We start from the raw sequence: 27556 nt of genomic DNA on the forward strand, positions 1-27556 counted from the left end.
CCAAAAAGAGAAAAATGAAACTGCCCGCTCATGTTAATTCCATTTTCCAGCACCTGGTCCATAGCCTTACAGTTGGCAGTGCTTCAGATGTAGATCCAGTTATCTCTTAAAGGAGTTGAGCATTTCATCCTGAACCATCAACTTAAACAATGAATTCCAGGCATCAATCACACTCTGGATGAAAAAGTTTTTCCTCATGTCCCCCCCTAATCCTTCAGCCTATCACCTTAAATCTGTGCCCCCGGTAATTTCCCCTCAGCTAGGGGAAATAATCCTTCCTGCCTAATCTGCCTAGACCCCTCGGAAATTTACAAACATCAATTAGGCTACCACTTGAAGCCTTCTTTGTTTCAAGTAAAATAACCCTCGCCTATCCAATCTCTCCTCATTGCTGCAATGTTCAAGCTGTGGCAATGTTCTTGTGAATCTCCTCTGTCCTCTCTCCAGAGCAATTATGTCCTTCCTGTAATGTGGTGGCCAGGACTGTACACAAAACCCCAGCTGTGACCTAACCAGCATTACAGTCCCATCAATACATCCCTGCTTTTGTGTTCAATATCTTGCCCCATGAAGGAAAACATTCCATATGCTTTCTTTATCACTTTATCCACCTGTCCTGCCACCTTCAAGGATCTGTGGACATGCATTCCAAGATCTCTCATTTCCTCAACCCCTCTCAATATCTTCCCCTTTATTGCATATTCCCTTGCTTAGTTTACCCTACCCTAAGACATTACATCACACTTTTCCAATTGAATTCCACTTTCCACTTCTATGCTCATTCAGGAAAACCTTTGATATCATTTTGGAGTCAACAGTATCCTCTTCACTATCAACTACACGTGCCATCTGCAAATTTTCCAATAACATTGAAGCCGAAATCATTAATATATACAACAAACAGCAAGGACCTCAACAAGGGCCCCTGTTGAAAACCACTGGAAACTGTTTACGTTCGCAAAAGCATCCTTCGACCATTACCTCCTATTTCATGTCACTGAGCCAATTTTGGATTGAACCTGCCACTTCCCCATGTATCGCGTGAGCTCTCACTTTTCTGAGCAGTTTGCCATGTGGCACCTTGTCAAATGCCTCACTGAAATCCATGCAGACCACATCCACTGCACCACCCTCGTCAATCCTCCTCGCTACTTCCTCAAAAAATTCAATCAAGGTACATAGAACATAGAACGATACAGCGCAGTACAGGCCCTTCGGCCCTCGATGTTGCACCGACATGGAAAAAAAAACTAAAGGCCATCTAACCTACACTATGCCCTTATCATCCATATGCTTATCCAATAAATTTTTAAATGCCCTCAATGTTGGCGAGTTCACTACTGTTGCAGGTAGGGCATTCCACGGCCTCACCACTCTTTGCGTAAAAAACCCACCTCTGACCTCTGTCCTATATCTATTACCCCTCAATTTAAGGCTATGTCCCCTCGTGCTAGCCACCTCCATCCGCGGGAGAAGGCTCTCGCTGTCCACCCTATCTAACCCTCTGATCATTTTGTATGCCTCTATTAAGTCACCTCTTAACCTTCTTCTCTCTAACGAAAACAACCTCAAGTCCATCAGCCTTTCCTCATAAGATTTTCCCTCCATACCAGGCAACATCCTGGTAAATCTCCTCTGCACCCGTTCCAAAGCTTCCACGTCCTTCCTATAATGAGGCGACCAGAACTGTACGCAATACTCCAAATGCGGCCGTACCAGAGTTTGGTACAGCTGCATCATGACCTCATGGCTCCGGAACTCAATCCCTCTACCAATAAAGGCCAACACACCATAGGCCTTCTTCACAACCCTATCAACCTGGGTGGCAACTTTCAGGGATCTATGTACATGGACACCGAGATCCCTCTGCTCATCCACACTACCAAGAATTTTACCATTAGCCAAATATTCCGCATTCCTGTTATTCTTTCCAAAGTGAATCACCTCACACTTCTCCACATTAAACTCCATTTGCCACCTCTCAGCCCAGCTCTGCAGCTTATCTATGTCAAAACACGATCTTCCATGAACAAAACCGCACTGACTATCCCTGATCAATCCATGCCTTTCAAGTGACTCTCACTTGCCCTGGCTCCAGAGAATTGTTTCCAACAATTTTCACACCAGCAAAGTAGTACTCTATGGCCTATAGTGTTCTGGCCTATACCCCGCACCTGCGGGTTGTGATTCTTTGGAACTCTCTAATGGTGGATGTTTGGTCATTGAGCACATTCAGGGCTGAGATTCAGGACATAGAGTTTTGAACTCTAAGGGGCTGTGAGGTTCGGGGGGGGGGGGGGGGGGGGGGGGGTGGAGATGAGGTCCAAGATCAGCTAATATTTTATTGTCTGGCAGACTCCCATTTGAATAAAGATAGTTTCAAAAATGATCTGACTATCCCCCAAGGGGGGGGGGGGGGGGGGGCAGTAACCTGGGGTACCAGTAAATCTTATCCCAACTGGTCCTGTAAACCTCAAACTAGAACTCCAGCAGCACTGATTTTTACTGGGGTATGACAACTGTGAGCTGGTTTCCTTGCCCAGTTGGTCAGAGATGTGCTGACAGCCACTGGCTGTACTGGATTTTCAGGACACAGCAGTGGGGTGTGGCAGAGTGCAAATTCCGTCCATGCTCACGTTGTGGGTAGAGAGCTGAAAAAGCTGGAGACTTGCTTGCATTTGGACAGGCTGCTGTGAAATAAAAGCCCCTCTAGATGGCAGACTTGACTAAAGCAGCGGCTCAATGTTCCTTTCCTGAGATATTCACCATATTTCCCAGCACAATGTCATCACAATGCACTGAACTTCCCCACCCACCACCCAAAAAAAAAATCCCTGTGCAAATTCCTCTGGGCATCTTTAAAAGGCGTAATATGCCGGATTACATATCCTCGTTACTCCTGAAAGGGTATGTGTGGTGTGAGAGACATCAGCGTTTTCGTTGGAGACGTGGATAAGCTGATTCCCACTGCTGGGCCCCAATTCACTTCTTTCAACTCGGAACTAGTGAAAGTTACCCCTCGTTGTACTGATTTATTTGACCTTATCTGTGCACCAATAGTCAGCCCCTGTGCAGACCTCATAAAGGACGATTTGCGAACACACAACAGACTGATGGGTTCAACAGCAAAATAACACTTTGCACATTTAATGGTTTGATTGTTTCAAGACCCATGCTGCATTTGACCGGAATAAGACAAGTCACGCCAAATGCTTGGATTGACGCTCATTTAACCATTTATTGTTGTTTCAGTGCCGTTCCCCTAATGTTTTGAAGCTGTTGCCAGTTGCTTTTTATTTCAACATCCACCCCCAAATAAAATCCTTGTTCGCTCTGCCAGTTATACTGGACAGTGGTTGCCTCTGTCTAGACATCTCGGGGCACCAGATGGTTGAGGTCGCAGTCTCTCGCTCTCTATCCCCCCACTTACTAAGGGAAGATTGAGGGGTCTCAACCAGGCAGGGTTGGATTACAGGCTCAAACGATCCATCATGGCAATTGCAGCAATGGTGGTGTGGGTTGAAAACAATCAATTCCCTGATGGATCAAGTTCAGTCTGACTTTTATTTCTTTTTAAAACCTCAACAAGAATAGATTTAGGGTTTTTTTTTCCTTGTAACGTTCTTCCCAAATAATCTGGCAAAACGTCTGTTAAGGCTCCCACTTTAACTTTGTGTATTGGGGCTCAGAAAGTCAGCTCAAATAATGAATGAAAAATAATTTTGTGGGGACCAGCGCCTGATTAAAGCTTCCCATTGTAAACCGGGACTGGAATTATTCCTTGAAAACTGTCTCTCCATATTTGTCAGCTTCTGCTCTACTGGATGCGTGCAGAGGAACTGGTTGTAATTCAGAAGGAACTGCCGGAATTCCGGATCATTCAGAGCCTGGTTACTGGATGGACACCTTCTCCACTTACAAATCACTCCCGGATTGCAGACGCCGTCAGCAGACAGACCTCATTGCCATGTCTGTTGCGGTACATGGCAGCAACAGACCCTGCGGCCGGTGGCAAATGGGGTTTGAGAGGCACAGGCTCCTTTTGCAAGTCCAGATGACCAGGGACAAGCATTCTTCATCCTCTCTCCGGCGATACATCACTAACCCTGGGCATAGTTGTTGGGAATTATTCAGTGAATGTATGGATGTGTCCCAGCCTTCGGGCAGGAGGTGGGCTACTGCTGCCTGAGACACTGTTCCCCAGGTAGCCACACACCAGTTCCCTTGCAGTGAAGAAACTGTATTTTAGTTCCATCAACGCGTATTTTAATTTCGTGCAATTCATTGAAGCGGGTTCATTTCTGTTCGGGTGTAAGTAACGGACTTTAATGAGCACTGTCCATGTGCGAATTAGTAACCTCAATAATGTCGGCTTGATAATCAAATTTCACTTTTCACTTGTCAATTATGTGGTGAAAGATATATTTTAAAAATAGTGCAATGTTCCATCAGATTTACGCCACTCAAACAAGATAAAGAAGCTTCCTCAACGCAGCCATGCCGGAGATATACTCCATACGAACCATCCCCCCCTGTCTGCACCATCTCCCCCCTCTGCCCATCTCCTCCCATTGACCATCTCACCCTCTGCCCATCTCCCCCTCTGCACCATCTCCCCCTCTGGCCCATCTCCCCCTCCGCACCATCTCCCCCTCCGCACCATCTCCCCCTCTGCACCATCTCCCCCTCTGCCCATTCTCCCTCTGCACCATCTCCCCCTCTGCACCATCTCCCCCTCTGCCCATCTCCCCCTCCTCTGCATCACCTCTCCCTCTGCCCATCTCCCCCTTCTCTGCATCACCTCTCCCTCTGCACCATCTCCCCCTCTGCCCATCTACCCCTCCTCTGCACCATCTCACCCTCTGGCCCATCTCCCCTCCTCTGCATCACCTCTCCCTCTGCACCATCTCCCCCTCTGCCCATCTCCCCCTCTGCCCATCTACCCCTCCTCTGCATCACCTCTCCCTCTGCCCACCTCCCCCTCCTCTGCATCACCTCTCCCTCTGCCCACCTCCCCCTCCTCTGCATCACCTCTCTCTCTGCCCATCTCCCCCTCCTCTACATCACCTCTCCCTCTGCACCATCTCTCCCTCTGCCCATCTCCCCCTCCTCTGCATCACCTCTCCCTCTGCCCATCTCCCCCTCCTCTGCATCACCTCTCCCTCTGCCCATCTCCCCCTCCTCTGCATCACCTCTCCCTCTGCCCATCTCCCCCTCCTCTGCATCACCTCTCCCTCTGCACCATCTCACCCTCTGGCCCATCTCCCCTCCCCTCTCTGCCCATTTCAGCCCTTCTGCCCACCTCACCCTCTGCACCATCTCACCCCCTTGCACCTTCACACCCTATCCATCTGGTGCCTTCTCCCTCACGTCTCCAAAGTCTCCTCAAAGGCACCCGATCTGAATAATCTCAGTCACTCTCATGAGGGTCAAAGCAAAATACTGCGGGTGCTGGAAATCGGAAATGTAAAATAAAACCAGAAAGTTGCTGCAGGTGTGGCGGGGGGGGGGGGGGGGGGCGTGTGTGTGTGTGTGTGTGGTGGGGGTGGTGGAACTCAATAGTTTTGTCAGTCTCTGCAGCTGCAGACCCAGAGTGGACGTTTGCAATCCAATTTGATTCCCTCCAAGTTTCTGAAGGTAGCCAATTTCACCTTGTGTGGGTGAAGAAATTGCAACCATTGAGTGTGTGTCCCATGCCTGAGACCTGTTTTATTTTTACTGATCATCCAGTAGATTATTTCTGGTGTGTGCGCGTGTGCTTCCTGTGAAGATGCAGTTGAACGGGAGAGGTGATGTTACCCCAGTGCAAGTCAGTAAGTGTGTGTGTGTCTCTCTCTCTCTCTCTGCAAACCCTGCCTCTCACTCGCTGTCGATGCTTTACGTCAGCCTGGCAGCTGATTAGGAATTCTGCTCAACTTTCAAGGCCAAGAGCTGAGGATTGACAGTCCCCTGCTCCAATGGGCTGTCTGCCCGGCTTCCCAGTGACAGGCAGCGGGGCAGCCAATGAGAGCGTGGGGGTGGGTGGGGAGCAGAGAGAGTGAGAGGAGGGGGGAGGAGGCACCAGGAGGACTATACTCACTTCTGATTGAGAGTTGGGGGAGAAGATTCAGTGGAGAGACGTGGATGTGTGTGAAAAGAAGGGGAATTAAAGAACGGAGGTAGAGAAGGAGAGCTGGGGAGGGAAAGAGGTGATTCAAACTCCCTCTGCACCTCGTCACAGCTCCATCACCCCTTAACTTCTTTGCAGCAATCTTTATTTTTTTTTCTTGTGTGTGGCTTTGGTGGAATGGCAAATGGTGCAGAGGGTGAGAACCAGCACTTGAAGGAAACGGGATTTAAAGCGAGCAGAGGGGGAAATGAAACAGGGAGATTCTGCTGCTGGGTGGAGAGGCTGCTGCTGTAACCTCGCAACTTCTGTTGCAATATGCAAACTGTCGCAATAGTGGGGATCATTGCAAACTACTGCCTCTCCGCTGGACTGAAGCTACGCTTGTTCTTATATATCTGAAAAAGGAGAGAGAGAGAGAATGACACATTTTCAGCCGGTCGTACGGTGCAAAGAAGATTCTCCAGACTGTGGCGGGGATCGGGAAGCATCCTCTTGCGGCTCTGTGCACCGTGCATCGTAAATATAACATCGAACAAGGAGGCGAGAGAGACCGAGAGAGAATCACAGGACTGGCTTTTCTCTTCCCTGCACAAATCTTCCAAGGGGGAAGAGGGGCGATTGATCAGAAATAAAGAAAATAATGAAGCAAAGTTACTTGCAACGGCGATGGACGCAGGGATGTGTCTGGACTGAAGGCTGAATATCTGCTTCCTCCGGAGTAAGAGAGAGAGGGAGGAAGAGAGGAAGGACTGGATTGTAAAAGACACACACAGAGAGGGGAAGATCTGGATTGCAAAAGACAAGGACTGGATTGCAAAAGAGGTTTGGATTGTCAAAGGTCTGGATTGTCAAACAAGAAGGTCTGGATTGTTAAACAGAAGAAGGTCTGGATTGCAAAAAAAGAAGGTCTGGATTGTTAAACAGAAGAAGGTCTGGATTGTAAAGGACAGAGAGAGCAACGTCTGAATTGCCAAAGATAAGGAGAAGGTCTGGATTGCGAAAGAGAAGAAGGTCTGGATTTTAAAAGACAGACAGAGAGAGCAACGTCTGGATTGTAAAAGACAAGGTTTGGATTGCAAAAGAGGTTTGGATTGTCAAAGGTCTGGATTGTCAAACAGAAGGATTGTAAAAGATCTGGGATTGTGAAAAGATTGTAAGAGGAGGTGTGGGTTGTGAATTCCTCCTCTGCAGTTGGGGAGTGCTGCTTGTCTCTCCCCCCCACCCCCCTGGCTGGCCTGCAATGATGGACCTGCGGGATTTTTACCTGTTTTTCGCGCTGGCCGCCTGCCTGACCCTGGATTCGGCTCTGGCCCAGGAGCTGGTGTACACCATCCAGGAGGAGCTGCCCGAGAACGTGCTGGTGGGCAGCATCCCCGAGGACCTGAGCCCCTCGCACCTGGCCAGCGGCTCGGGGGCCAACCTGATCTACCGGCTGGTCTCCAAGGCGGGCGAGGTGCCCCTGCTGCGGGTGTCGAGCAGCACCGGGGACATCTTCACCACCTCCAGCCGGGTGGACCGGGAGCGCCTGTGCTCGGGCACCTACACCGACAGCGAGTGCTTCTTCGAGATCGAGGTGGTGGTGCTGCCCAACGACCACTTCAGGCTGATCAAGGTCAAGATTTTCGTGCGGGACGTGAACGACAACGCGCCCATGTTCCCCTCGCCCGTCATCAACATCTCCATCCCGGAGAACACCCTGAGCAACAGCCGCTTCCCCATCCCCTCGGCCACCGACCCGGACACCGGCTCCAACGGGGTGCAGCACTACCAGCTGCTCAATGGCCAGGGCATCCTGGGCTTGGACATGGTGGAGACCCCGGAGGGTGAGAAGTGGCCCCAGCTGATCGTGCAGCAGAGCCTGGACCGCGAGCAGAAGGACACCTACGTGATGAAGATCAAGGTGCAGGATGGGGGCAGCCCTCAGAAATCCAGCACTGCCATCCTGCAGATCACCATCAGCGACGTGAACGACAACAAGCCGGTGTTCAGGGAGAGCCAGCTGGAGGCGCACATCCCTGAGGATGCCCCCCTGGGCACCTCGGTCATCCAGCTGCATGCCACCGACGCCGACGTGGGCTCCAATGCCGAGATCCGCTACCTCTTCAGCCCCCAGACCCCACCGGCCGTCCGCAGGCACTTTGCCCTCAACAGCACCCTGGGGCTCATCACCGTGCAGCGGCCCCTGGACCGGGAGGAGACGGCCATCCACAAAATGACCATCCTGGCCACCGACGGCAGCTCCAGTCCTGCCAGGGCCATGGTCATCATCAATGTCACCGATGTCAATGACAACCCGCCTGGCATCGACATTCGCTACATCATCAGCCCCATCAATGGCACTGTTTACCTGTCCGAGAAGGACCCCATCAACACCAAGATAGCACTGATCACTGTTTCCGACAAGGACACTGACGTGAATGGGAAAGTGGTCTGCTACATTGAGAAAGAAGTGCCCTTCCACCTGAAGGCAGTGTATGACAACCAATATCTACTGGAGACCTCTGCCTTCCTGGACTATGAGGGCACGAAAGAGTACAGCTTCAGGATTGTGGCCTCAGACTCGGGCAAGCCCAGTTTGAACCAAAGCGCTCTGGTGAAGGTGAAGTTGGAAGATGAAAACGACAACCCGCCGGTATTTAGCCAGCCCGTCATCGAGCTCTCGGTCCCGGAAAACAACCACCGCGGCCTCTACTTGACCACCATCAGCGCTACCGACGATGACAGCGGCAAGAATGCCGAGATTGTTTACCAGCTGGGGCCCAATGCGTCTTTCTTTGACTTGGATCGCAAGACTGGGGTGCTGACCGCTTCGAGAGTGTTCGACCGGGAGGAACAAGAACGTTACATTTTCACGGTGACTGCCAGGGACAGTGGCAACCCTCCGCTTCAGAGCCAAGCGGCAGTGATCGTCACGGTGCTGGACGAGAATGACAATAATCCCAGATTCACCCACAACCACTTCCAATTTTTTGTGTCGGAAAATCTGCCAAAGTACAGCACTGTGGGAGTGATTACCGTCACCGATATGGATGCTGGGGAGAACGCGGAGGTGATGGCTTCTGTTGTTGGCGACAACGCTAATTTTATTTTAGACCCACTGAGTGGTGTAATAAGGTCCAATGTCTCCTTCGACAGGGAGCAGCAAAGCTCCTACACCTTTGAAGTCAAAGCTGTGGACAGGGGCAGACCCGCCCGCACCTCCATTGCCAAAGTCACAATCAATGTCATAGATGTCAATGATAACAGTCCAGTTGTCATCTTCCCACCCTCAAACTCTTCATTCAAACTAGTACCTCTTTCTGCTATCCCTGGGTCAGTCGTGGCAGAAGTGTTTGCAGTGGATGTTGACACTGGGATGAATGCAGAGCTCAAATACACCATTGTTAGTGGGAATAGCAAGGGTTTGTTTCGAATTGACCCTGTGACGGGTAATATTACCTTGGAGGAGAAGCCAACTGTTACAGACCAGGGCTTGCATCGTTTGGTGGTCAACATCAGCGATTTAGGCTACCCTAAACCCTTGCATACCCTTGTTCTTGTCTACCTGTATGTAAATGACACTGTAAGCAATGCTAGTTACATTTACGAGTTAATACGGAGGACAATGGAGACTCCCCTAGATAAGAACATTGGAGATAGCACCCAGCCCTGGCAAAATGAGGACTACCTTACAATAATGATTGCCATAGTGGCGGGCGCTATGGTGGTGATTGTGGTCATCTTCGTTACTGTGTTGGTGCGGTGCCGCCAATCCTCGAGGTTCAAAGCGACACAAAGGAACAAGCAGGGCGCTGAATGGATGTCTCCCAATCAGGAGTGCAAGCAGAACAAAAAGAAGAAAAGGAAGAAAAGAAAGTCTCCAAAGAGTTCTCTTCTAAACTTTGTTACCATCGAGGAGTCCAAACCTGATGATCCTGCCCACGAACCCATCAATGGGACCATTACCCTTCCAGCTGAGTTGGAGGAGCAGACTATAGGGCGGTTCGACTGGGGCAGTACACCACCGACTACCTTTAAACCCAGCAGCCCAGACCTCGCGAGGCATTACAAATCTGGCTCTCCACAGCCCTCCTTTCATCTAAAGCCAGATACCCCCATTTCTGCGAAAAAGCATCACGTGATTCAGGAGCTCCCTCTGGACAACACCTTCGTTGGGGGTTGTGACACCCTGTCGAAGCGCTCTTCCACGAGTTCAGACCACTTCAGTGCCTCAGAGTGTAGCTCCCAAGGAGGCTTCAAGACAAAGGGCCCAATGCACACCAGACAGGTAACCAAAAGCTTTTAATGGTCATTCAGGCTGACAATTTGCAGCACAGGCAAATGCAATGCACAGCAGTGGCAATCGCCTGCAGAAATCTATAGAAATGATTCTATTGCAGATTAAAATTTCCTGTTCTGAAATAAATTAACACGAGCATCCAAGCAGTAGGGATGGTTAGAAAACCAACAAACTTTGCCCATGCCAACTAATTGTTTGCCTCGACCTCTTAGTTTCCCACTAATAAAGATTTAAGTGAAGCTGATTTCAAATTGTTTGGACCTTAAGAATTAGGGGATAAATGTGGCCTGTAGATGGCAGTGGAGCACTTTCTGCTAACGAATGGCAAGATGCCAACTGCAGTCTAGATAGTGGGGGAAGGTACAAGGAAGGAAGACTGTTGGTTACTGATGATTATACCGGAAAACACCAGATAGTTGATGGTTATTTGCCAATGAACATTCGTGCATCTGTAGTTTTTGTTTAGTGTTGAATTTTGGAATGGTGTGATTTATATTATTACCATGCATACTCACCTAGCCAAACAATAACTAAGCACCTGAAGTGGGGTATGACAGATAAATGCTTCTCAATTGGTCAACCGCACCTGATTATTTTCCCAGTTATTCTTCCCCAGTAGAACACTAGCATTCTTTGTATAGCTAGACCTTTGGAAAACATTTGAAATTTAATGAATTATTCCTTCTCTATATTGTAATATTTTCAGACTGTAAGCTTCTGGTGGATGATGAATGCAGTAGGGTAGAGTTCACTAGTATTTTGATTTGTTTGCAGTCTCAGATACACTTCCACAATAAGGAAAACTGTTGTTTCCTTGGGCCTTTCTAGACATTATTTCATTTACATCCTTGTGAAAGTAATCAAGATTGCAGAAAAGAATTAAAAATTGATTTTCAAAATCGATTAAAAATGCAATGATGCGCAATATATTCAAGGTCTGATTATAGTCCCAATATAATGCTATTACCTTATATCAGTGATCATCTTTAAGCAGTAAATATTGATACGATTCGGCTCAGTCACACCGAATATCTTTATCTACAGCCAAAACATTAATTTTGAATGTTCAGTTTCGGTTGTGAAGTGTAAGGTGGATAGACAACAGTTGAGGGAAAAACCGGTGATTTTGATTAAGCTAAGAGTGAGTTTGCCTGTGTACCTGTATAAAATGCTTATATATAATATAACATAATATATATACATCATGGTTAATCCATGTTACTGTGCTCTCTCTGACAACATGGCCATGCAACCATGGAATTCTTCCTCAATATTATAGTGTTTACTATTTCCTTGGTGGAAATCTAGAGTGTGCTTTTCATAAAAGACAAATGCCCAGATTTCAAAGTGAAAGTCAGCGCAGTGATTTTTTTTTCACAGTTATGTCAGAGAGGTCAAGCATTCCAGTTATTTGACCTGCAACAAAATATTTCTGAATCATTCGCACAGGTTTCTGCAGCATTTTAACAAAAAAAGAAAACGGAGGTAGTTTTAAAAAACGTAATGGAAGCGGCTAATTTTGTCAGCAAAAGCAATCGATTTGCAACGTGCTTGGGTTTGGAAAACATTTTACAGTCTGCATAAAATTGCCACTTATCCCCGCACGACTCCCCATGGCCACTGTGTTGGGTCGGCGCATTGTTGCCTGTTCACTAACAAATATTGAGTGGTGACTGTTATTTTGAAATACGAAGCATGTTACTTTCCCAATTATTAATGCAAATAATATATTCATGTAAGCATGCTGTATAAAATGAAGGTTTTGCCTTGAAGAAATCATGCACAATTGTAGATGACGCAGAGCAGAGCACAACTTTGCAATTACAGCATAAAGTCCAAGTTATTAAATAGACTGTACATTGATATCAAAGTAAATTGGAAGCTTGGGGGATGCACTTAGTATCCTTAAACTGCACCTTTTTAAGTATCATTGATGATATAACTATATGCAAAGACTGCTAATGCAGGCAGTGGTATCACACTCCTCCGAGTTTTGTTGTAGTGTTTAAATGGAAAGAAAGTAAAATTTAGTTACAATGGAGAGAATCATAATCAGCTATATGACTGCGTTAAACTTGCCACGAATGGTAATACAACTATCATCATCTACATCTGTCATTTCGACGAAGGACAAAATGCCTGTATGATATTATAGCCAAGACTGTTTCAAAATTTTTTGAGGCTAGTGATGTTATTGGTGGCATCGTCCAAAGTCAGGATTTTTTTGAATTCCTGCAGTTTCTTAAAAGTTATGCACCTGAACTAACTCAGTGCAATTTGCATTCCATTTTCTGGGAGGATTATCCAGTCTGCTTCTTAAGATTCAAAGGTTTTTTTTCTTTGCACTTTCAATGATCAAGTTATCCAACAGCATAAATTAAACATTTTATCAATGTAGACTCTTTTAAAAGAAAAACAGAATTATTCGGTCACTTGATCCAAGTAACTTTGAAATGATAGATTGGCCTGTCTGACTCTTGCGAAAAGCCACTTAGTTCATTTCCTTAGCTGCTGGATACTCTCAGGTGAGTGTTTCAAATTTGACAGGTCTGCATTTTAAAGGCTAGACTTTGTGAATGTGACTGGTAAAGCTGTAGAACGGGCAAAAAGAAAGCAGCATAGGCTAGTGCCATAAAGTGAGAAAACTAAACAAGAACCGACTTTAAGGAATGCTTTCCACAGTCGCAGACTGAGATTTATTTTGTTAGAATTACCCGTACGAGCAGCTCTCTGCGTGGCCGACAAAATTGTAAACTGGGTTAGATTATTGAAAGCCAGTGGTCTTCAGCATTTTAAGAGGCGCGTACAAAGCATATTATTTTAAATACGTAGCCTAATCAATTTAACGTAGCCTTAAATGGGAAATTACGTCTGCTTCCACTGCATGAGGGAATGGGGGCACAGATTCCGCATTCAAATCCTTAATCCGCGTGGAATGAACAATGAATCGGACTCACATTCATTTCATCAGCTAATACAAAATTTTTCAAATATCTTTGGACACCAAATTAACAAAATAAAGTGAGAGAGAGAGAATGAGAGACGGGTGGTTGCAATCAGCCAGGAAGCGGTGAGAATATTTAAGCAGAAGCAAAAGGATGGGTGGAATAAACCTTTTGCAATTCCGTGCTCGCCAGTTGGCACTATTGGTCCAAGGGTATTTTAAGTATTCTCACCAGAAACGCCTTCAATCATTCTTTCTCGGTCAGGAAGATACGTTAACGTGCCACTTACAAAGGTGCCGTTTTGTGACATAAACCTTCCTTCCTTCCAATTTCCATTACATTTTCACCCCAGCAAAGCTAACCTTGAGTTAAATCGAGCGCATAGAACAGGACAGTGAATGTTTGGGCAGGGCCAGGTTTGAAGCCTTGCTTCTTTTAATCGTAAATTAAGGTGAAAAGCCAAATTCAGGTTAGGGTTGTTTTTTTTTGTGAAATGACAAATATTTTCCAAGTGATCTATAATTAGAGTAATATTGGGCTCTATTCTTTTGCAGAATTCCGCACAGTATTCCCAAAAGTATGAGATGGAAACTTATTATGGTTAAAACTGAGCAAAAGTCAGTTCTCAAAGGGGTTAAGATGGCTCTCACCCGAAATTCATCTTCAAATTGACCAAGTGCACATTTAAGTTGTCGGAGAAATTCATGACCAGTATGTTGAAAGGATATCTGTAAACATAGTGCTCATTCCTTGGCTTCTTCTGTGATTGGAATGCTGCCTCTCTAAACAGGGATTTATCCAGCGAATGTGATAAAGGGAGCAGCTGCTCACGTTTAAGATTATGGGACACGGTTAATTGGGATATCTCTTTATAAGGGACGTCCTTGAGACAATGAATTGATGCCGGCTGTGTTTAAATCTACCAGTGGTCCTTTGTCAGGAAAAAGTGATGTGGGAACTGGAATTGTTTCACCCTTCTGCCAAGATGTTTCTCTTGAAACTGCAGCACCTCCAGCATCAATACAGAACTGCATCAATATTGCCATGACTTTAGAGAATGCAGTAAAATGCTCTATTGAACAGTCAAAATGTGCATTTACCTTATGCAGTTGGATGTGTTCTTACGTATGTTGGTGTGATATTACCCAATGGGTTTGCAAAATATTTTTTATTTCTAAATGCAGCTTTTGCTAAAAAAAAAATTCTGGTTGGAGTGTTCAACTGTTGTTACTGTAAAAATAAGGCTAAGAAAAGAGCAGATGCCCTTTTTAAAGCTGCTCCTAGCCGAGCAAGGGAGTTCCCCCGAATCATCTTAATCAGGGATTCTGTCCATAGCAGACCCAGAGGATTGGGCTGGGGGGGAGGGGGGGGGGGGGGGGGGGGAAGAGTTGAAAGGATTAACGAAGCTCAGCAGAAGCGTAAGGAGGAGATCTTAGCAGCTTCTCCTCAGCCCTGCTCGAGCAGGGGAGAGCTGAAACCGGCTACCGATCCTGCTCTTGGGTACCTTGAGCCAGCTTGTCTCTCTTAAGCTCTGTCACGCTAAGTGGCTGGAGAAGGTTTTGCAGATGTGCTTATCAGTAACCAGGCACCGCACATTTTTACAGCATCTGAAAGCACTAATCATTTGGGACTTGCTGTGAAGGGTCAGATAGTCATGTCAGTGTTGGTAAGGACAAACCTATAAATATTATTATACAGTATTCACAGACATTTGGCTTGAATCACAATGTATATTTAAATATATCCAATTATGATACAGTTGTATTTATTTTATTGCTGTTTTTATCATTATATTTAAAATTGTATGCACATATTGTGATTGCAGATTTCTGTACTAAATAAAGTATAGCCTGATTATTAAATTTATTTTATACCATTGTTTAATTTATCATTTTGTGTAAGTTATGATTTGTTTCTGTTTATTCATTTATGTTTGTTATCTGAGCTTATATATTTTTTTGTTCTGTTTAAAATATTTGGTTATCAGAGACGTTAATTTATTTTTCTACTTTTCACACAGCGCACGTACTGGTCAATCTTAACGTAATTACTCAGGCGCCGTAAGCAAGTATTGCGTTTGGTTCCTGCTCGGGGTCCTTCATTCGCTCTTGTCAATTAGGAAGCTTAGGAATGTTACATTCTCTGTTACATTCAGCGCAGTGGCACTTGTTCACTGTAAGGTCTGGTCAGTTCAGTAAATCAGTGACACTTATCATTCCTTTTTTTTTTACATTTAATAAATAAACAAAGAAAAATTTGACCAGCTTGTGGGGCTGCGCGCTTTTGTACCCTGTTGTAAGATCAAGCATCAGAGCCAACTGCTTTTGAAGGAGTTGTATAAACACAATGAAAATTACATTCATTTGGGATCATTGGGATCTAATTTTATGGAACTGCATCTGTCAAGCCAATGGCATGAGGGAATTGCTGAACACTAGTAATAAAACTTAATGGGTAGGGAGTGTAGCGGATATTCACAGAATAGTAAAGAAAGATGGAGCACATTGGTCTGCTGAGGACCACATGCAATTTTTTCTCCATTTTCATTGCTGCTCATAAAATTAGCAAATTAGAAATGATTTTAACCACATCTGCAGTGTTGCTGCCCCCACCGATACGCAGAATTCAGAGCTGCCGAACCATCGTCCTTATTCAGAGTGTTTAATCCGAGCATGTCACTTAAACTCGTTGAATGACACAGCGCAGAAGGCCATTTGGCCCATTGCGTCTGTGCGGGCTCTTTGGTCAGAGTATCCAGTTGATCTGAGACCCCTTCTGCACCAAACCAACATTGCTCCCAATGATCTAATCATGTGCTAATTGGAGTATGCTTAGTGCTTACAATATTGGATGAGTAACCCCAGAGGTTGTTCAATTCAAATTTACTTGCAGACAGCTGGAGACTTCAGGGCTGATCATTTGCATATCTGATATTAGTGCAAACTCCATAGTTTTACTGTGGTTTTGCTACCCTTGGTTAGATTGAGTTATTGAAGGAACTGGGATTTAAAACAACCAATATGCAAACTTCCCATTTTTGTTTGCCGTTCCTAAGGATGATCCTGGTTTGAACATAATATTGGCAAAGTAATTTTTCATTTTTAAGAACTGGCTCATTTAAAAACTGTTACCGCCATAAAATCATAAAGACAGACCTAAAATAAAATACCTAAATATTTGCCACAGCATGTTAGAGTTGCCGGTCAGAATTGTTCTGAAAATATACATCTGTACAGTCAATAGGCTTATTTAGTATATTACCGCAAAATCAAATCGAGTTGTGCCTACTTGGGGAGAGCAAGGATAATGGAATGGGAAGGGGGACACAGAAAGGAGGGAGGTGAGTGTGATCGTATTCTTTGGAGTTCATCTAGATGTGGCAGAGATCTGGAGATACTCTTCCTTCAGGCTTGGGATGAATATTCAGGCCTGCCCATCTCAAGGCAGCACTCGAGATGCCCTATAGCTGATGTCAGGCCCTTCATTAGCACATCCAACGGAGTCAGAATTCTTTACAGCACTGACAATTTGCATTTAACACAGATAAAAAGGACCAAGGTGCTTCACGAGCACACGATCCATCAACATTTGACAATGGCTCTCCTAATGAGATCTGAGGACGCCTGTTAGCTTGTTCAAAGTTGTGGTTTTATTAAGGTTCATCTTAAAGGAGGCGAATTTAAAGGAGGTCGAGAGGCTTAGGAAGGGAATACCAGAGCTTAGGTCCTCCTCGGCATCTGCTTTAGTTACAGATAAGATATTTCTGACCATTGGCGATCCTAGCTTCAATGAGCTATCATTTTGCAATTCATCTGCCTCTATGGTTTAAAGAGACAATCATGTTTATCCGCTTCACTGGTCCAAAATAGGAACAACTAAGGTATACATTTCTTTGGGTAAACCAAAAACTGAAAGAGATACTTGATCTGCGACTAAGTGGTTCCATCAGAACTCTATGGACAGCATACAGTGTTGTCATAGTTAAAAATAGATCAGTATCTCATTACAATGTGGGCTTCTATTGTCTAGTCCACTGTCTGAAGCATTCCAAATATTTCTATTAACCGGACGATAGAAAATAAAAAACATATTTTCATTAACAAGATCACATTGATCAGAAATTGTTTCATTCTGGTTTTTATTTTACAACAGCCGGTTGGAGTAAGGGCGTGCAATAATGAGGGGCCGTGTCTCCTCTTGTGGGTTTTGTTTGACTGTTATGTTGAAAGCACAGCAGAGCAAAAAGACCCATGCAATCCCCTCTGAGGTGACATCTGGGATTATGTCAGGAGACCGAGGCACAGCTGGCCCTGTTTGTAAAAGGTCCATTTTGGTAATTGGAAAATGGTGAAAGCCGGCAGTGATGGTGATGATCTAGAAAATGATAGCACAGTAAAGTGGGGCTCATCACCTAGTTCTGTGATGCCTGCTGACTTTTGTCTGCCCTGCAGTACAATTGTGATCAGTAGGGTGAGCTCGTTAGAGTTTAATTACTTCGCAGCCCAGCAGCTCATGTCCCTCTCCTGCGAATAATGACGGGAACACAGGTTTGGACCAGACGTGTGACTCAGTGGGCAGTTGATGGGAGTTTTGTAATCAGGCGGGCAGCAAGAGCTTATCACACCTCTTAAGCAAACACCTCCTCCTCAGTCATTAGCTTGACTTTCAGCTTGACTGTCTCTCACTAGTCGGTTTGAGGTCCCTTTTATTCACCAACCAGCACAAGCAACATGTCACACTCTGCCCTTTTTTTTAAGTTCAGGAATTTGTTACACTGCTTCAGTTCACTTGACTGGTTCCAGACGCACATGCAACCCTGACAGAATTACCATTTGGATGTCGCTGATATCCCGTTTGTGTGACAGCTGCTGCTTCCGTTTACTGCCAAATTCTCAACTGTGTTGCATTGAAAGACAGTGTCAACCATGTGTCGTAAATTGAATGCACGGTGGAAAACCGCGTGCAGTGAATTAAAAATGCCTGCTGTAAATGGTGTGCCCTTAATTAACATGCATGGTGTAAACTACATGTAGTGAATTAAAATACATAGTGGAAAACCACGTGCAATGAATTAAAATGCATCATGTAAACTGCATGCGGTGAATCAAGTGCAATGTAAATCATATGTATTGAATTAAAAGACACAATGTAAATCATGTGGAGTGAATTTAGTTAAAGGACCAACACTACGGACTGCAGCTTGCATTTATAGCACAGTAAAACGTTCAAGGACATTTCATGGGAGTATTGTCTGTCAGAATTTTACACCAAGGGTGAGATGTTCCGCCCCCCTCCCTCCCCCCGTGCCGTATTTTGGCGGCCGAGGTGGATGGGCATTGGCCTGTGGCGCGATCTTCCGATCAATGTCCACGGCCTTTTGCGTCGTTCATCGCCTGCGGCGCTGGAGAACCAACCACGGGGTCGCTAGGGACCCTGCCAGTAAAAAGGGGTGGGCATTTCAGCCCCAGGACACGCAAGGGGTCAATCGAGGCAAGTGACCTAAAACTTGGCCAAAGTGCTCGGTTTTGTAAGAAAACTCTGATTTTGTGTACTTACCGCCAGAGAACTTTGTCGCCAATGAAGTAAGTGTGATCATTGTTGCAATGTAGCAAACAGATTACACTCAGCAAACTCCCACAAACATCAACGTAATAATAACCAGATTATTTTTTTTGTGATGTTGAATTCAGGGACAAATATTGGTCAAGGCTGGTAGGGACAGCACCTGCTCTCCCACCCCCTGCTTATTTCTAAATTGTGCCATGGCATCTTTTACATCCTCTCAAAACAGGTAGTTGTGGCCCCAATTTAACAGGTCATCCAAAAGACACTTTAACACTGCCATGTCCCTTTTACTGATGAAACGAAATGAAATGAAAATCGCTTATTGTCACGAGTAGGCTTCAACGAAGTTACTGTGAAAAGCCCCTAGTCGCCACATTCCGGCGCCTGTCCGGGGAGGCTGGTACGGGAATCGAACCGTGCTGCTGGCCTGCTTTAAAAGCCAGCGATTTAGCCCAGTGAGCTAAACCAGCCCCTGTGAATCCCCTTGAATGCACTGGTGGTCAGTCATGATTAAGGAGCACCTCGAGGGAGGAGACAGAGGCAGAGAGGTTTAGGGAGAAAAATTCCAGAGCTCAGCACCAGGACAGCGATATGTAGAGCTTGCCAGTGAAGGCGTGTGGAACTTGGGAACAAAGCAAAGTCCAGAATTGAAGGACCGCAGATACGTGTGAGGGCTGCAGAGCTGGAGGAGAACATGATGATGGAGTGAAGTGAGGACTATCGAGCGTTTTGAACATATGCAGAAGAATTTAAAAATTGGTAGCCAATATAGGTCAGCAAGCACAGCAGTGATTGGAGGATAGGACTTGGCCCGGATCAGGACTCAGTCTTCAGGGCTTTCGATGTGCTCAGTTTTATGGATGGTCAGAGGTGTGAGGTTGGCCAAGAGGGCATTGGAGTAAGCGAGCCTTGAGGTAATACAAGAGTAATAAATGATATAAACCATTGTATCATGAATTAAAGACAGTATTAATTACACTCCTGTCAGTAACTTAAAGAACATAGTGCATCCATTAAATAACCTTGGATGGAAGTAGGGGAATTTGCTGCACTAGAGAGGTTTCAGTTACACACTGTGATACAGAAACAAATATTAATATTATAATAAAGTTACTCACAGGTTTATTACAAGGATTAATATGATAATAAAGTTACTCACAGGTTCATTACAGTAATCTTTACCTTTCATTGCAAAACAGGACACGAGGATAGATTTCTCCAGAGTAGCTCTCAATCAGCAATTCCTTTGTTTTTTAATTATTTCATCACTCACTTCAATCCAAGCTGTTGCACAAGAGCAGGGGCCCCCTTGGACTCACCTCCTTGTAAAACACCATTTAACGTTGAAATGCATTTCGCTCTTTTTCCCTCATCTTTTTTCTTTACTAGTTTAACCATGATTCGTTCAATTTCCCTCGTGTTTATCCAGTTTTTTTTGCAAGAAGACTGGCAATTATCCAGTGTCTTTCATGACTTGAAGACATTTCAAAGTAGTTTACAGCCAATGAAGTACTTTATCGAGTGTACTCACTGTTGTAAAGTTGGACACATAGCACAAATAGCAATATGATAATGGCTAGTTTTTAGTGATGACGGTTGAGGGATGAATATGGACCAGGACACATGGAGAACTCCTCTGTTCCCCTTCAAGTAGCGCTATGGGATCTTTTACATCCACTGTAAGGCCTCAGTTTAATGCCTCATCTGAAAGATAGCTGCTCTGAAAGTGAAACACCCCCTGGGTACCGCACTAACATGTCAACCTATATTTAATGATCAAGACTGTGGAGTGGGGATTTGGTCGCCAAGATTTGACTCCTGAGAATGCTACCAACTGAGCCACAGTTGACACTTGCTCTTCCAATTTATAGAGCCATACTTTTAGATTGGCTGTGTTCCTACAATATGACAGCAACTACACATTAATTAATTTGCCGTGAATTGTTTTGGCACATCCTGATGTCAAGGATGTTGCCATATAAATGCAAGTTCTTTCATACTCCTTTTCTTCTGAACTTCCTTGGTTCCACCATTGGGCAAACATTGGCTCTGATTGTTTCCTACAATGGTGGCTACACTTCAAATGAGGGCTGTCAAACTCTTTGAGATATCCTGAGGCTGTGAAAGGGACTGTATAAATGCAAGGCTTTCTTACTTTAATATGAATGGAAACACTGATTGGTGTTTCATGCCCATCCATGCTCTCAAAACTTTAGATGCAATCAGATCAATATTTACTTGGGTCAAACTAATAATGCCAGCACTACAGGAGTTATTTGGACACTGCACTCACAAACCAATTGTCCACACATGTGAGCTTATCTACAGTGCTAAAGAGTTGAACTGTATAGTGCTGGTCTTTTGTCTATTTTTGAGAAGTTAAGATGAAGGACTAAAAATGCATGACACAATGAAAAGAGAGGTAAAGTAGTGGTTAAGTAACAGTTGTAAAAGCCAATTGATTGAAAGCAAAAGTGGAGGCTGGGGGCAGCAGAGAAATGTCACAGTTCTGATGTCCTGGGAAAGAAGTTGGGAGTAGAAGACAAAGATAGGTCTACTGGATCAGCCTTCAGATCATGACAGGAAGAATGCAGATAATAGGAGGAGAACAAGAGAAGAGTTTGGAAGGAGCAGGGGTTAAGAAAAAATCAGCGTTGTATGGGTTAAACACGGACCAAAACGAAGTGCAATGGGTAGCAAGATTGTAAGTGAAAGAGGACTCACCTTCCTGAGTGAGGACCAAGATTGATTGTCAGTAGTTGCATGCAATGTCCAGTGGTTGTGCTCATTTCATAATTAAGCCTCACTACCATCACAGAAATCAAACTTTCATCCTATCATTTATGGTCATGTTGGAGATAAGACTAAGAGAGTAGGGAGTAGTTTGCACCTTGACTCAGTATAACAGCTGATGCACTGCCTCTTCTAAATAGGCGATGATGTCGGTGCTAGTAGACTTAATTATAGACTCTCATTCAACTCCAAGATAAAATGCACACCAATTTTCATCGCACCTTAGCTATCCCCAATCTGCAAATGTTATCAAAACTGCTGAATGGAGCGCCAGAACACAGTGAGAGTGCTCCATCTCGGGTATAAAAGATAGACTGGGATGTTCCAATCATGGAAGTGTGGAGAAATGTACTGTCTAAAAGGGGAGGAGCCTAGACATGAATGGGTAGGCAGCAAGACGAGAGAAACGTTTGCAATTAATGAAAAACAATGAAAAGCAGGCTAATCAGAAGCAATTTGGTACCAGAACAACATGGACAAAGCACATTTCCAATCTGTTTCAATCATTGTGTCGCAGCAATAAACAAAATGGATGAAATAATTTACACACAGAAGGATATCAGGCTAATTCCATATAATTCCCTCGCCTGATTACACATCAGGTATTGTGTTGAGCTTTGATGACCAGAACGTGTTACAGTCAAACCACAATGCTGATTCCGAGTATCAAAAGATTGAGTCACAGGCGGAGACTGATAACCTGGAGTTCTTTGGACTTGAAAGAAAGCAGCTGCAAGTGGACTTTTGTTGAATAATGTAAAATATTAAAGACAGAGGTTTAATGCTATGTCAATTTACAGTAGGGTACCAGAACCCCAGAACAACTAAGGTATAGAGTAAAATTGGTTGAAGGACAATTTAAGATGGATATTTTTAAGGCACATGTAGATAGATTCTTGATAAGGAAGGGGGGGATGAAAGGTTACTGGGGGTAGGCAGGAATGTGGAGTTGAGGTCACAACCTGATCAGCCATGATCTTATTGAATGGTCGAGCTGGCCCAAGAAACAAAGTCGCCCACTGCTGCTCCTAATTTGCATGACTTGCATGGAGTTCAGGAAAGGTTTCAACACAAAAATGGCCAATATTTGGACCGTTCTCCTTGGTAGCACAATCAGATGATGTGAAGTCAATCCTTCATTTATTTAAAACAGCGAATGATTGAGGGGGAGGGACCAAGATTAAGAATACAAATCTGGGTGGATAAACTGAGATGGAGTGAGTTAACTCTCTTGCGTGCAATCCTATTAACAGATGGACTAAAACTCTGATGATTTAAGTGCCCTACACATGCTCTGAACAGTCTCTAATTTTGTAGCATGTACTTTGCTTCAGGGCAAAGTTACCCTATGAACCAGTAGTTTTGAAGTAAATTTTATGTTTAAACAATCTGTATAACATGTTTGCGTTCAGATTATTCCTGGATGCTTGCTGTTAATCAGCCCTATTGAAAAGGGCAATGCAATTTGAGCATTTTTTAATCCATCAACGTATCTCAGTCAGTGTGTTCTTTGGTAGAAACTGATCAGCCCATTGTCACTCTGTTTTTATGATATAATCATTTGTTAACACAAGTATAGTCCTTGTGTGTGTGCATTTAGTCAGTTCCTAGTTAAAGGAATACACCAGGAAACAAGGGTCAAAATGTTTAATCTGAATTGCAGAATGCAAAGTAAAATACACGAGACAAATCTCCGATCGACAGTAGATGCGTAGAGTTTGATACTGAACGGTCAACGCTCAAATTCCACTGAGTTGGTAGATAAATGCACATTTGCATTCCACAGCAAAACCCGTTATGGGCAAACACTTAAGGAGTGAGTGAAATCTTGGATTGGATTGGATTGGTTTATTGTCACGTGTTCCGAGGTACAGTGAAAAGTATTGTTCTGTGTGCAGCTCAAACACGGTAGCATGGCGGTTAGCATAAATGCTTCACAGCTCCAGGGTCCCAGGTTCGATTCCCGGCTGGGTCACTGTCTGTGTGGAGTCTGCACGTCCTCCCCGTGTGTGCGTGGGTTTCCTCCGGGTGCTCCGGTTTCCTCCCACAGTTCAAAGATGTGCGGGTTAGGTGGATTGGCCATGCTAAATTGCCCGTAGTGTCCTAAAAAAAAAGTAAGGTTAAGGGGGGGTTGTTGGGTTACGGGTATAGGTTGGATACGTGGGTTTGAGTAGGATGATCATGGCTCGGCACAACATCGAGGGCCGAAGGGCCTGTTCTGTGCTGTACTGTTCTATGTTCTAGATCATTCTGTACATGAAAAGAAAATACATAATAGGGCAACCATAAAATACACAAGGTAAATACATAGACACAGGCATCGGGTGAAGCATACAGGAGTGGAGGAGTACTCGGTAGAGAAGATGTGTGAAGAGATCATATTGGTACATAAGTCCATAAGAGGGTCGTTTAGGAGTCTGGTAACAGCGGGGAAGAAGCTGTTTTTGAGTCCATTTGTGCGTGTTCTCAGACTTTTGCATCTCCTGCCCGATGGAAGAAGTCGGAAGAGTGAGTAAGCCAGGTGGGAGGGGTCTTTGATTATGCTGCTCGCTTTCCCCAGGCAGCGGGAGGTGATGGAGTCAATGGATTTGAACCATTTTGTTTTACTCCTGAACTAAAGTACCTACAACCCAAACATCAACTCTCTCACAAGTAAACTTACACACAAACATTTGTCAGTGGAGATAGGAGTTGTGCTGTGTGTAAAAACAAGAAAGGAAGTTATTGGGGGCAATTTAACGGGAAAAAAAGAGTCCCGTTTTGGGTGTGTTTAGCGGGTGTTTGTCCATGCCTGCACCGCCGAAAATGACCCCACTATCAAACGGGACGCTTTGTTATGGTCTCGACAAGGAACACCCACCGAGGCCGCGCTCACCTTACTCCATTTTTAAATGCAGCCCTGATCTCTGAACTCCGTGGCCTCTGAACCACCTCCCACAAATCACCCCAACATACCGGCTAGCGAGTCCTCTAGCCACCCCCCACCTCATTCCACGTCATAAGGGCAGGGCACCCCCAGACCTGATCGCTGGTATGGGCAACTTGGTACCTGAGCACCTTGGCACTACCAGCCTGGCATACTGCCAGCATTGCAGTTCCAGGCTGGCACTGCAAGGGAGCCTTGGTGGCAGTGCCATACTGGCAGTGTCAAGGTGCCCGGGTGGCAGCTGGAGTGTCAGGGTACCACCCTGCCCAGAGCCTGACCACCCGGGGGCCACTGATTGCTTGCGTTTCTCCCCCCCCCCCCCCCCCCCCCCCACCCCCCCCACCCCCCACCCCCCACCCCAGGTGGGGGACCTTTGTGTAAAGCAGAGCTAAACGGCGCCATGGTAAGATCTCCCAGGCACGGGCGTTCCTCCCTGGGTCTCAGGAGCATCGGCGCCAACACATTTAAGTGAAGCCAACTACTGCCTTAAATATATAAAACTGGATCTCACCCAATGAGGGCGATCTCTAGATAGCGACATCTGGTGAAGTCTACCGTTCCACGGGATTTTACCGTTACAGAGTCGGGTGCGATGAAGCCGTTCGATCATGCCCACTGTTTGACTTACAAAACTGATGCTTTCGGCAACGATTTAGTACTGCTCTTATACTTAACGCAACCTGGTCATTTAAAGTTCTGTCTTTGAGTCAGCCCTGGTTTTGGTTCCAGTGCTGAGTAAGCGCTATATGAAGGTGCTAACCAAACAACAGCTTCTTCCAAAAAGAAACGGGCTAGAATGTTTTGTTGGCTTGTGTAGCAGACAGCTAACAAGCTTATTCTGTACCAGGTCCATAGCCTCACCCTTCCCTATCTCGCTAACCTCCTCCAGCCCTACAAACCTTCCAATCCTCCAATCCTTTGACTTGGACCTTTTTGACCCTCACTCACCTCCTTCATCCACCCATTGACGATGGTGCCCAAGCACTGGAATCCTCTCCCTCAGCCCTTCGCTTTCCCTCTCCCTCTCCAAGATACTCCTTATAACCCACCTGTCTTAAAATTACTGTAAGTGCCTTGGTGTCAAATTTTGTCTGACCTATGCTCCTGTAAAGTATGCTTAGGATATTTTAAAGTTACTAGATAAATGCAAGCTGTTGTTCGCAAAAATCTTTAATAATGTAATGTATCCATTTTTCACAGGAATTTTTACTTGCTGCCTTTACAGTAACAACTTAAATGGCAATTAATTTTGAGCAGATATTCGCTGTCCCCTTAATTCTGCTGAGATTATAGCAAAAAATTAATTGGTGATTGATTACCTTTTGAAATTGGAATTTAGTTTTATACTATTGACTGTGCATGTATATGTGCGTGTGTGTGTGTGTTTAACTGAATGTTGATAGACCAAACAAATTTGGATGACTTTGGATACACTAGAAACAGGACCATCTAATTGGCTTCAATTTTGTTTATACTTAGATAATATCTTTGTCCTTTTGTTTTTCCCTGAATATGGCTTTGATGAACAAAGCAACACTCTCAACCTCTTAAAGGATGTAACTATCAGTAAATTTCCATTTAATGCCTTAGTTATTGTGCAGAAATTGTAGAAATTAAAATAAACTATTACGGGTGTGCACATAAAAGAATAAAAAAAGTTATTATGGAATTATTTTGTATTTCAGTCGAGAGCTCAAAAGTGAAACATGAATTTTATACTTGTCCGAATAAAGGGTGTTAATGTTGTCTATTGGAATGTGTCATCCACATGTTCTCGTTCTTTTGTTCATATCCCTGCATGGCCATCTTGTTTTGCTCACCTCCAATAGCCCTTCCTTCCTTTGAGATTTCTGTGCTTCCCCCAGTCTGACCTCCTACACATCGATCATTTTCAATGCTACATCATAGGCAGCTGTGTCCTTAGCTGCCAGGGCCCTTGATCTGGAATTTCCTCTCTGAAATATATTTCTTCCTTTAAGACACAAGTTCAAGACCTCCCGCTTTGGTTCAGGTTTTGGCCTTCTGTCTTAATAACCTGAAAAAAGTAAAATGCTGCAGATGCTGGAAATTCAAAATAAAATCAGAAAATGTCGGAAATAACTCCGACAGCATCTGTGGAGAGAGCAACAGAGTTGACGTTTAGGCCCATGACTGCGGTGTTCAGTTGTTTAGTGCTTGTTCATGTGTGTCCGTTGACTGCTCACTTGCATAACCGGTTAAACCTGGTTGTAGCGACTTCGGCAAAGGGACTTGCAGGCTGATGAGCTGTAAGCACGAGGGAGCAGACATTTTAAAACACTGAATAAAATTCCTGCACATACAGAAGTATGTCTCCGAAGCACAGAACACAACATTGACCTTCCGCCAGAAAGGTTCTGATGGAACGTCACTGACCGAAAACGGTGATTCTGTTTCTTGGTCCACAGATGCAGCCTGACCCACTGACTGTATCCGGAACTTTCTGTTTTTTGTGCTTTCGTGTGGCTCCTTTGAAGGGCCAAATTGACCTGGAAGTTGATATTCTTTGTGTGATTCCAATCTACAGTGCTCAAAGCTTGTTCTGGGGACTTTGGTTGAAATCCTAGCCTCAGGTTATAATCTAACACAAGTGCATTAATGGGTAAGATTAAGAATGTTCCTTGTGGCTGAGGGCTTCAACCTGATTACTGATGTACTCCACCTGATCAAAAGAGAAATGGACTGAGCTCCTAATGGTGGAGCTGTAAAGTGTTGATGTTCTCTTTTACCCCTCCTGCTGTTACATGTAGGGCAGTAGCACCAGGGCAGAGATTCTTTGGTGATACGAGGATCACAATTTAGCAATATATTCCTTTGCAGTAATACCAAATTTTGGAGAACTTCAAAAACACAGTCTTATGGAACAAATGTCATGGAAGGAGACATTACTTCACCCAAAGAGTGTGGAATTCATTATGACA

At 44.8% G+C, this 27556-nt stretch overlaps 1 protein-coding gene across 14 annotated transcripts in view; it reads left to right on the forward strand.

Moving 5' to 3' along the window:
• Positions 1-6053: 6053 nt before the first annotated feature.
• Positions 6054-27556, forward strand: part of LOC119977407 (protocadherin-9) — an 809945-nt gene continuing 788442 nt past the window's right edge. For 10 of the 14 annotated variants that reach the window (XM_038818265.1, XM_038818267.1, XM_038818271.1 and 7 more), the window contains exon 1: positions 6054-10376. In XM_038818265.1, coding sequence (XP_038674193.1) covers positions 7350-10376 — 3027 coding nt within the window. In that variant the 5' untranslated portion in view covers positions 6054-7349. Of the gene's footprint in view, positions 10377-13887; positions 14496-27556 lie in introns of those variants that run through there. The other 4 variants (XM_038818276.1, XM_038818275.1, XM_038818277.1 and 1 more) reach the window with 2 other exon arrangements.

The sequence above is a fragment of the Scyliorhinus canicula genome, chromosome 14 (assembly GCF_902713615.1).
Source record: "Scyliorhinus canicula chromosome 14, sScyCan1.1, whole genome shotgun sequence".
NCBI lineage: Eukaryota > Metazoa > Chordata > Chondrichthyes > Carcharhiniformes > Scyliorhinidae > Scyliorhinus > Scyliorhinus canicula.